The 12330-nt window shown below is 39.4% G+C and overlaps 1 protein-coding gene across 1 annotated transcript; it reads right to left on the bottom strand.

The window, feature by feature from the left end:
- Positions 1-1087: 1087 nt before the first annotated feature.
- Positions 1088-10490, bottom strand: LOC134794449 (organic cation transporter protein-like). The gene is made up of 6 exons (XM_063766264.1): positions 10321-10490; positions 9137-9359; positions 4500-4755; positions 3394-4017; positions 2186-2367; positions 1088-1300 (listed from the first exon to the last, which is right to left on the bottom strand). Exons 1-6 carry the CDS (start codon positions 10425-10427, stop codon positions 1139-1141), a joined length of 1554 nt encoding a protein of 517 aa, XP_063622334.1. The 5' UTR covers positions 10428-10490; the 3' UTR covers positions 1088-1138.
- Between the last annotated feature and the right edge of the window lie 1840 nt (positions 10491-12330).

The raw sequence follows: 12330 nt of genomic DNA, 5'->3' as shown, positions 1-12330 counted from the left end.
GTGTGTGACCCTGTAGGTATGTATCTCTGGTAGCATGGTCAACCATGCCTGCCTGCTTGAAAACATACTGGAGTATGGCACAGCAGTGAAGGCTGGCTCGGCTGCCAATTCGGTCGAGCTCCTCAAGCGGCGCAAGTATGCAATTATATCTGGTCAAGCAGATCTTGTCAGTAGAAAAAGGCGGCAAATTTGAAAAATGTAGGCGCGAAGGGATATCATCCCATAGAAAATATGAATTTCGCGCCATTTTTTTACTGACAAGATCTGCTTGACCAGCTATATATCTGTGTATGCAACCATAAATAGTGGTTGCATATTTGAGCCGTTTGGATTGAGACTATGGGGCAAAGCGACCACAGGGTTCTCAATAAATGTAGCCGCTGGTTAGTGGAATGGTCGCTTGACCAGGCCCCCATTTCACCACTGTTACTGACGTCACAGGCCTTCATAAACTACGGTAACAGCCTACCATCGGACGGGCGGTGTGCTTGTTTGCCACCAACATATTAATTTAAAAAAACTCCATTAGGTATATCGCCAATAAATAAGTACATACCTACTTATTTAGCGAAGCTAATGACAATTGTCACAAGAAACACGACAATTGTGACGAAATTCCGACACAGAACTCATTTCTTGTCAAGAATTACCGAAAGCTCTTTTAAATCTTGTGACAATTGTCATCATCATCATCATCATAAACTTCGCAAGAGAAATATTTGTTTTTTGCCTATATAATAAAGGTTTTTTTAAATAATACAATGATGGTGGCAAACAGGAATACGGCCCGCCCGATGGTAAGCGGTAACCGTAGCCCATGGATGACTGTGACGTCAGCAACAGTGACATTTTATAATTATCACAGCTGTCACCGTGGTGAAATAGGGGCCAGAGGACTGGGTCATATCTAGCCATTGCCATACAACGTGGCAATGCTGCCAGCCTTCTGGGCACGCTGCCAATAGACGGCGATTTGGGGCAGATTTTCTATTTACTTATATATTTTTTTAAGTTTAGTTTTTAATTGTAGTTTTTTTTTTGTTTGTAATTTTTATTAATAAATTACATTCTAATTCTAAGTATACTGGAGTATTAGGTAAATTGCTATTAGTTTTCCAATTATTATTATGTCGTACAGTTATTGATTGGTATTCCTGTTATTGTTGAGCTGTTCAGCCTCCTCGATGGTGTCAGGCAGCTTGGTGGCGAGCGTCTCCGGCGTGGTGAAGATGAGTCCCCCGGAGAGTAGCGCCGCGCTGCCGAACAACACTGAGGGGAAGGGCGCCCAAACCTCCGTAGCCTGCGCGACGAATTGGATTTGTTATTTATAAACAAGTGTATAATTAAATGATTATAAGATTATAACCAGTACCGCATTAAGCCAGCGCGTACCTATAGCAAGTTCTATCATGGGGCCCATGGATTGTTTTAATTTTGTCGGACGCTGAACGAAGTAAAACTTAGGTTTTTACGGCCACAATGCGTAGGAGCGCGGGGCCCCCAAACGCGCGGGGCCTCCAAACGCGGCCCGTGGCATTTGCTACTTTTGCCTAATCCGCCACTGATTATAACAAATCAAAGGCCTATTAATGGGACTGCGGTCTAAAACCAGCTAAAGCGTTTCAAGCTATTTAAGCGGAACTGTTTTACATGTTAGTGTGTGGTGTTACTGTGAGACACTAAAATCCTAAAGTTAACAATGATGGATGATATTCTTAACCTACCAAAGCTCCTACTGTGTAGCTAATATAACTGTATTGGTCTTCGGAAGCCGGTGTTGCTCGAAGGTATTGGTCAAATCTCGACAAACACCAATCGAAAAGTGAGTGAGGAGTGACAGATGCGACAAAAGTCACGTGATCTTTTTCATTTATTTTATACCTACAGTGTGTAAATCCTATACGGGCGAATGTTTAAACGGTGGTTAGCATGATACCTAAGAAGTATATTCAGATATATTTTGCTTATAAATAATTTTACTTAGGTACTTAATGAAAAAAATACCCATACCAAATAATTCGGCCCGCAATGTAAAGCAACACAGAAGTAACGAGATACGACCTTTTTTCTAAAAATAGTGTGACTCTTGGCTAGGCCATCTAGCAGAAGGTAAGGGTCAGGGTTCTTATGAAATTACATTTCATGAGGATGTCTATGAAAGTTACACAGTAAAATGTAAAATGACCAATGATGGGGTAAGCGGCGCGGTGATGGAGCCCAGTCGTCCGATCATGGAGGAGAACGCGAACAGGGTGTGCCGGTACTTGGTGGGGTACAGCTCGGCCGTGTACACGTACACCGACGTCATCACGATGGCGATGCAGTACTTGCCGATCAGGTACACGGACATGGAGAGGCTGTCGTGACCTGGGGACCAGCGGACATGTATAATTATATGAACAAGATATTATTTTATTATTATTTATTTATTAACATAAAAGTATACAGCTTATACAAATACAATGTCCCACAAAACAGTTTACACGGTTTGACTGTACAAGTGAACAAGTAGAGTAGGTAATAGGTACGTCTAATAAGTTACCGCTTTTCTGACTTCGCAGGAAAAAATGTGGTAATGTGGTGGAAAAAATAACTATTATTTCACCACACCAGCTCGGAAAGCCTTACTTTGCACTTCAAAAACTAATAGCAAATTTGCATTTTATTCACATGTGAGGCAAAGTAATCAAATGCAAATTTTGAGTTGTTTTCTTATGTTTGCTGGTAGAATTGACTTTTAAATGATGATTTTCGATGACAAATATTGAATAAAATTCATTTGGATTTAATTTGGTTTGATTGTATTTGATATTTTATAATTTATATTTGCTTCGGGTAAATAATAACATGTGATGGGAAATAATTAAATGGCTTAAATAAATAAATAAATTGCTTCGGGTTGATGTGGTGAAAGATGTTGTGTTTCACTTGTGGGCAAATTTTGTTTAATCCTCGTGCTTTGAAACCCTCGCAACGCTCAAGATTCCGTTATTCGAACCACTCGCTACGCTCGTGGTTTAATTTTGGAATCTTTCGCTTGCTCGGGTATCAATATTAGCAAGAGCGGTTAAACAACCACTTTGCCTCCTTGCAAAAAACAAATAACTATTATGTAAGTTCAACTAACCGTAAATAGATAACTGCTTTATAGTATGGTACCTACTTGCATTTGTGGCTATCTTTCTAGGGTCCATATGCTTCAAGTGCAATAAGGTCCTTTTTATCGGATATTCCAACAGAAATTGTGATAGAAAGGTCCCTCTCCCTATTGCACATGAAGCATAAGGACCCTTCTCTGATGGAAAGCTAAACTGTTTGTAGATTTTATGGAGAACCCAGTTTAGTATACTAAAAGAAATTCGAAACATTTTTTAACAAACATTTTTTACTTACCGTCAGGCATGAAAGCAAATATGAACTGGCAAGCCGCGCACAACCAGTACCCGCAGATGAGTACCGGCTTGCGACCGATCCGGTCCAGCAGCAGGATCGCCGTCCAGTACCCCGGGATCTCCACCGCGGCCACCGCCACATAGTTCAAGTAACTGTTACCAACTAGGTTCACGGCGTTAATGTTCATCCCGTAGTACACCAGCGTATTCGTAATCCACCAGATAGGAGATACCAGACATCTTGAGAGGATCGTCTTTGATTTGATGACTAAAATCGGCAGCCATCGCTCTTTAGGCTTTATTTTATTCTTCTCAGCTTCAGCGGAAGCTCTAAGTGCTTCTAAAGACTTCTGCGATAGCTCTTTTGCGTTCATTTTGGCAACTTTCTTAAGGATTTGCTCAGATTCCTCATAGCGTCCTTTGCTCATGAGCCAGCGGACGGATTCGGAAAGGATCCAGAAATAGCAGACGACGAGGAGCTGGGGTGCGTAGAGGACCTGCGTGAGGGTGCGCCAGGGCTGCACGCCCCAGGCGATGAAGCCGAGCGCCACTTGGCCGAGCGCGAAGAGAGTGGAGATGGTGGCGCCGGCGACCACTCTGTATTTAGGCCCGACTAGTTCCGTCACTGAAATGCAGCATAGGTACATGCTGTTGTTAATTTTAATACAATCCAAAGAACAAAAGTACAGGTGTGTTGTACTGTAGCACAAAGTCTTGTTCTGCAGCAACATATAATGCATATATATATATGTTAGTCTGTAAGGTATTTGTAATATGGGCCTTGTTTCCTAATTTAAAATGTTAAATAAATAAATAAAATAAATAAATAAATATAATGTACCTCTAGCTATAGCTGAATCTAATCACGTTTTAGCAACAGAGACAACAAATAGTTTTAAATGGTGACGCGCGCGATAAACCACTCCGGTCGATGAAGCTGATGTTAGAGCTAAAATTTTCAGGGAGATGCAACATACATAATAAAACTGATCTTAACTATCCCTCTTATCCTATCCATGGGAGATCACTACTTTTTGACATGAGTAGAAGGGTGGATAGAGTCACTTTTGAGGAAACACCACGTAGACTATGTTTAAGAAGACTTACCCAAAATATAGCAAGACGAGTAACATCCCGCGCCAACCGTGGACTCCAGCACCTCAAGCGTCAGAAACCACTCGTAACTGTTCACAAACGACCGCACAAGTCCTATCCAGCCCGTGTTGAAGGCGTTGATAGTTAGCGCCACGCGGCGGCCCCATCGGTCAGAGATGTACCCTGTTATTGGCAGTACGAGGAGGGTTCCGATGGTACGGATGGAGCCGATCTGGGAGCGACGCCATTCATCGCAGGCCATGTCGAACTGGAACAGATGAGATAAAGGTAGGAATAGTTCGTTTTTTGAAGAAAGATCAAAGCGAAGTTTTCATAGCAAAACCAGTTCATTTTTTCTGTGTGTAGGGTCCGCACTGTTGGCAGGCTGACTATTTACATACCTAACTAAATAAGTAAGTAGGCAAGTATACCGGGTGTGGCCTGTAACATGAGCAAAAAATTAAACTGTAGGCTGTACTCCTCATACTGACCAACATTTGTTCAGCGACTTTTAAAAATAACTTGTGGGTTTATTTTTAATATACTTTAAAGTTTATTCTAAGACGCAATGTATTGCGAATTTTGTTATGTTTAAGGCGTGACAAGTAACGTCAATCACAATGATATGGCGTGGCGATGGCGTCCATTGAAGATAATATTTATTTTGTATGAAAAATAGGGAGTCTAAATACTTCATAATTTTTAAAAGTTGTTGAACAAAAGTGTCACTGTTTGAGGAGTACAATCTATGTTGATGAATCTATGAATGAACTGGTTGCACAGCTCGTACGCCTGTTCGTTCCATCTATGGCTAAGAAGGCCCAATTTAATTTTCGACCACGAAGTCATCACCTGTTAGATGTGCCTAAAACACGCACTATGTCCCATGGCAAATCACCACTTGTCCGCGCACTACAATATATCAATGCGCTCCTCGCATCAGCACCGGAATGTGATGTATTTGCAAGTAGTTGGATGGATCTGTGTAAAGAATGTATGAAGTTCTGTGAGGCGTTGGATAAGCGTGAATCATCTGTCTTGTATTAGTTTTTCTTTCTGACATTTTGTTCTGTTTGTCCTTTCTAGACTGTATCATGTACCTTGTTTGTATAAATACTGTCTATTATAAATTTCACAGTGTATTAGTCCGCTGTAATGCTGTGTAAATTTTATGAATCAATAAAATAAATAAAAATAAATGTTTTAATTCTTTTCTCGTGTTACAGGCCACACCCGGTATATAATGGCTATGCCCAGTATTAAAAATACTTGCATTATTTAAGAAACTTTAGAATTCTGCCTGATGTTATCAATTAAAAACACTTTTGTCCATTTTAGCTATTGAGGGACAAAGTACTTACTGCCAAAATCCTTGAAATATATTCGTCAAATGATATACTCGCAGAACTTCACAAAAAAAAGGTTTTTTAAAATTCAACCCCAATTTAAGGAGGGTGAAAATTCGTCTGACAGTTTGAAACGACTTTTATGCGGATAGAGTCACGGGTGAAGTGCAGGTTAATTTTCACTACACCTTATAAAACAAAGTCACCCGCCGCGTCTGTCTGTTTGTATGTAGGTACCTATGTCCACGATAAACTCAAAAACTACTGAACGGATTTTCATGCGGGTTACACTTAAATTTGTTAAGGTTTTGTGTAACCCGAGCGAGGCCGGGGCGGGTCGCTAGTATTGTAATAAAATTCAAGTGAGATTATTGTTTTGGAATTCCATTATCATCATAAAAGACTTGTAAAAGACTATATATAAATACGTAACGATCAACCTGATAACATGCGTTTAACGTGTAATAAATAAAGTGATACTTACTATCAATTTGAGGAAATAATATTATAGGTAGGTACGTAATAGTAGGGGAGCCCAAGAGGGGATTTACTCGAGCGCGGCAGATTAATATTTATACAGGGGGATACCTTGTACCCGGTTAAGTACTTCCACCAAATATGAGCCCCATATGTATGGCCGCCCATCAAGGATAAAGGATCAGATTAGTAAAAAAAAAATTGATAATCTGAAATTCTCGAGCGCATCAGATTAAGGTAGGGTGAGTTAGTTACATGCTAAAACGTGTATATTCCACTAATCTGACAATTTGAGAGCGACGTTGTAAAGAAGGGGGAGGGCTAAAAAGTTGTAAAAAAAATGTCATCTCGACATTCTCGAGCGTGGCTAATTTTTTTGATTTTGAAGGGAATAATTCAAGGAAGCCGAAAAATATATAATCTGACGATTTCCACAAGCCGAAGTAACAAAACTTCATCGATAAAGTTGAATGCGTGCAGCTACGTGACGTGATGCCTTATATTCCCCTCTCCGCGTTTCTATTCCTCTCTCACTCTTTCTCTATCTATTACTCTCTCACTCCGTCCCCACTCTGGACCGGAGTTGCCAGATGTGTACGCAATACATAGTACGCATTGCGTACTATTTTATGGTCTTGCGTACTCGCGTACTCATCCGGCGATTTGCGTACCATTTTTATATTTTATCACCTGACAGCATGTTACTCCACTTGAAAATAATAAATATTTTTCATTTCTCATGCTCTGACAGAGGGTCATTGTTGTTCTAAAAGGGGTGCAGAAAATGATACGTTTCTGCACTAGAGTATTTTAGGTTCCAAGTACGATTTTTTTTTACGAGAAGCATTTGAAATTTGGGTATGAATGGACTTGTTATACAATTTCCATTCTGATATTTGACTCCCCATTCCATAAACGTGTATGTGTGCAGTTTTAAGGAAGTCGAGTAAGCAAATCTTGTCAATAGAAAAAGGCGCGAATTTTAAATTTTCTATGGGACGATAACTAGGATGAAATCGAGCCACAGGAGGAAGATGATTCCACAGATGAAGATGATAATTAAAAAAAATACTCAAAAAAAATAATTTTTAATAATTATGTTCTTATAAAAACAAGTATTCTACATAAAAAAAACATACACTTTTTTATTTTCATGCTATTTCCTGAGCTTTTCAATGAATTAAGTTTAATGACTTAAAAAAATTAAATAAATGAATTGTCAGATGAAGCGAATCCCTCCAGATAATCGTCAGATTATGAGACAGCACGTCTAGGGCATAAAGATGAACCATATACAGGGTGACCTTAGCCATTGGACAAACCCTGAAATCCCACGTAGGGTTACTTCTCAGAGATGCTCTAACGGTAATATTTTTTTAATTAGAACAAAAGATAAAAAAATAATATTTCTAACAAAAGTTATTTCCAATAATCGACAACAAAAAGAAACATACTGTATTAGTCATTGGCAGTGCTTTTGACAATTTGTTTGAAAATGTGCGGCAATGATGACATTTGTCAAAATTCAGAATCTTATTAATGTCATAAATAAAAAAGATAATCAAAACGGTCGAAGAAGGTTTCATACTATTTATTACCTCAGGAGCTACTAAGACATACAGGCTGCTCCAAAGTACAAAAATCGTAATTTGTTAATTTCTTCGTAACCGCTACACCGATTGTTATGATACTTTGTATACTGGTTCTAAATACCCTAATGCATATGTAGATTTCGGCTTTGTGCAATGGGTAGGGACACCCTGTATATCTTAATCTGACGCGCTTGAGTATTTCAAAATGGCGAATTTTTTTGCACATTCTAATAATGGCCGCGAGTTTGCGTCTCATCCAAATCGTCAGATTATTATATAAGAGCTTTATTTAGGTTCACTTAACATCTCTTTAAAAAATCTGCCGCGCTCGATAATAAATTTTTTTTCTTCCATCATGGAAACAATCAGATTAACATACGTACATTTTTTTAAATACGTAGGACATGGATGATATCAATATCTGACGCGCTCGAGTATGTCCATGCAACAGTTTTTTTTTTCATCATCATCATCATCATCATCAAGCTTTGCAACCCAATATGTCTCTATGACGCTCGAGTAAATCCCGATTTAGCATCGTGGGCTCCCCTACCATAAATACTTAGATACAGCCGAGCTAATATTAGGTGAACTTTTTCACTCCACCAGCCCAAAACGAAAAGTTTACTTTAAGCTCTAATAAAATTATGGTCGATCCGCTAAATGTAGGAGTGTGGTATGGACATGGACCTTTAATTGTTACTTACTTAGGTACCATCACGCTTCGCGATTGTTGCGCCATTTAGGGTCCCAGCTAAATTGGTTGTTCAATACTTATGCTATAAAATTTCTAATTTAGCAAGAACCCTAAATGGCATAACCATCCCGTGTGGTGACTGTACATCAAATGGAAAAAATCCTCGAAGCTCTTTTGCAGCTGTGATCAAGTTGCAAATGCGGTGTATTGCAGCTATCTTTGTTACTCACATAGAAGACGACGCTATGTTCTCTTGGACGAGCTCCTCGCAGTCCTCGGTGCACATGAGATCAAAGAGCCAGGGGCTCTGTTACTCACATCGTAAACGACGATATTCTGTATTCTGTTCTCATAAGAGGTTCATAGACCTTACAACAAATCGTATGCTATTTTCGTTATAATCCGACTGAATGCAACGAATTCAAAGACTTCCTTGCAGCTCTTTTGTGATTTCGATCGAAGAGCCAAATGGGGCAAGTGTAGCCGGCATGGTTCTCCGAACTGTTGCTGTAACGGTTGCACTTATCTGTTACTTACATCGTATACAACGCTATTGGTGTGCTCATAGACATACTCCTCGCAGGCCTCCGTACGAGTCCTGTCAAAGAGCCAAGCGGGGCACGTGTTCCCAGCATGGTTCTCCGAACTGTTGCTGTAACGGTTGCAGTTGTCGAAGCCGCTCTCTGTGCGCGGGATCGCGTTCGGCTTCCAGATTGGTGAGAACTCTGGGGTGCTCCCGTCGCATTCTGGGATTACGCATCTGTGGAAAAAAGGTAAGACTATTCAAGGAAATCGATAAACAGAAGATAAGTGTAGACTGGAACTTTACCTTAATAAACTTGTTCTGATACTGACTTCTTCTGTCACCCATACTCCGTGTATCAAGGAAATATAGATACCGTTTAAACTAACTTTACACCGACTTGAACAGAACAAAGTGAGGGAGTGTCATTATAAACGTAAATGTTCATAGAAGTTTGTCATTATTGATATCAAATTTCTATGAAAATGAGAATTGTGGCAATCCACATCTTGTAATTGCAAATGCCATGCCGAGATTGCTGAGTTACCAGGACCAGGATTCGTGAATGTAGGTCATAAAAGGACTGACCTTTAAACATTCATCATCAAAGAGGGAGTAGAAACAGCACAGCACACCCCGGATGTTCTCCTCTGCAGGTCGCATTTACCTGAACTTATCGCGAGGTCTACAGCTCACAGAGCCACTATATGTAGTACCTATAGTAGATGTACAACATTTCACGGCAATAACGAAATTATAGACAAGAAGTAAATAGTATTTTATAAAATCGTGATATAATGGAGAGCTTTTTAGTCGAGTACCGTGTTAGCCCATGGAGACTATCAAGCAACACTAAGTGGTTTTCGTAGTCTATGGATGTTTCTATATTAAGGGTGTCACATGCGCGTTTCTGACTTATGAAGCAATTGTTTCTCTATACAACCTAAAATAAATAATTAATTTGAGCTATGGTTTTGTTTCGTCCTCTTGACGGCGGCGAGCTGTGATTGGTCAATTTCATTATTGACTAAACCGTTTCGAAATGAATATTATAGTTGACTTGGGAGCACATACATTAAAAATATCCAATTGCAGTTTGGTATACGAAATCTTATTTCTTAGAAAAAATATTTATTACGATTTAGAACACATGGACGCAGCGAGATCTCCAAGTCCATTTAAATAAAACCCTGTTTACCTGGTAGGTATCCTAGCTGTAGTGAAGATGTACTCTCCCGAAGCGAAGGCAGAGAACATGATGGGCAGCGCAGCGAGCACCAACGTCACGATCTGGTACCGGCCCATCTGCCCCAAATCCTCCTCGAGGATCTGGTCTAGGTCCACCCCCTTCCCAGGTGTCCCTGGTTTCTGTGGGGCGCCATCTTCAAGCTTTTGCACGCTCGCCATTTCCAGGGCTACGACCTACTGGCATATCTACTAAATAAAGTAAATTTTGTTCATTATCAAATCTTCGTTACTGATAATGTCAAGATAAGCTTTGGCTACGCGTATAATTTGCATTGAAAAGATATCGGATTATAGATTGTCATAATAATTGATATCTTTTATCTAATTTTAACACGCCTCCTTGCTTTGTGGCTAATCAAATCCTTTAAGATATTTTTTAATTGGGTACCTACGCTTTTTAAAACCCCTACTCTAGGTCCAAGGGGTCCCAGTGCGCACATGTTGTTTGCAGAAATCGCGACGCATCTGGTTGACCTAACTGGTGACGGAAGAGCTGGTCGCACAACGTATCAGCATTACGATATAGCGAGGAAATTCCGCCAGCATCCTTGGTACAACGCCTCAAGGGCCTATTTTAGATATTACCTAAACTGGAAACAGGAACCCAGGTTACACGGAAAAGGTTTCTGAAAACTTTCATGAAAATCAGATTAGGGATTATTTTATTACTTATTGTTCATAATTATTTCATTAAAGACCTATTTACGTCACTCGATTGGCGTCTATTTCAATTATAAATCGAAATACACGCCAATCTACATTTTACATAAGATTTTGAAAATTTTTTGGCACATTGCTTACGCTGGCCTACTAAAAGCTCCTTCCACGATTTTGATTCAACAGCGAAATAATCATAAATTATTATTATACCAAAACTTACCAAAACGTAATTCAAGACCAAAAAAGTAAGACAATGTTGCCACTGCAATAATTTGTTTGTAAAATAGTAAATTCCTTTTGATAAATAATCACGTTAAGATAATTTATTTATTATAGTTATTTTACTCCTACGATTTAAAAAAGTACTTTTATTTACTTATTTTTACAAATACAAAACGCGCTATTAAAAAGTGGCAACATTTTCTTACTTTTTTTTGGTCTTGAATTACGTTTTGCAGTTTTTATAAGTAATTAACATCATCATCTCCCTCGCGTTGTCCTGGCATTTTCCCACAGCTCATGATGGGATCCTGGGGTCCGCTTGGAAACTAATCCCAAGAATTGGCGTAGTCACTAGTTATTACGAAAGCGACTGCCATCTGACCTTCCAACCCAGAGGGTAAACCAGGCCTTATTGGGATTAGTCCGCTTTCCTCACGATGTTTTCCTTCACCGAAAAGCGACGGGTAAATTTCCGAAAATCTCACGCTCTTACTGCTAGGAGTGCTAGGCCACCAGCGCTTACTCAAACACACGACAAACAACGGCAAAATAATTAACAATAACAATACCGTAAAATGAGAGAGTTGGGACAAATCCGAAGTTCAAACCTGAATAAAAGTTTATTTTTATATGTGGCACGTTGATTTATATACTTGAAAAGTATTCCGGTAGTATGAACTTTAGTTTTTCAATGATAATCTGTCGTTTCATTTCATAGATTCAACGATAAACACAAAATAGTATTAGGAAATCCCAGCTCACCCCGTAGTCGGGGTTAGGGGCTTAGGGGGAAAATTTAGTGAGATGGGACAATTGCTAGACTTGACACCATATTACAATAGCTTGACTTCTCAAGAGAATAACGTATTTAGGTAACGTAACAATGTGATAACTCTGATCTAAAAATAACATCTCACCCCCCTACCATCCCTCCTCACCCCATTCCCTATATACAACTGCCCCCGAAATCCCTATATACTCGCCCCATTTTACGGTAAGTACTAAAGAATTGATATTTATGAATGTTTTTTATTCATTATAGAAAACTTGGCTTAGCTTCTTCGCATTAAAATGAATC

This window comes from Cydia splendana, chromosome 10 (assembly GCF_910591565.1).
Source record: "Cydia splendana chromosome 10, ilCydSple1.2, whole genome shotgun sequence".
Taxonomy (NCBI): Eukaryota; Metazoa; Arthropoda; class Insecta; order Lepidoptera; family Tortricidae; genus Cydia; species Cydia splendana.
The sequence above is the reverse complement of the archived record's forward strand: the minus strand, read 5'-3'. Positions and strand labels throughout refer to the sequence as shown.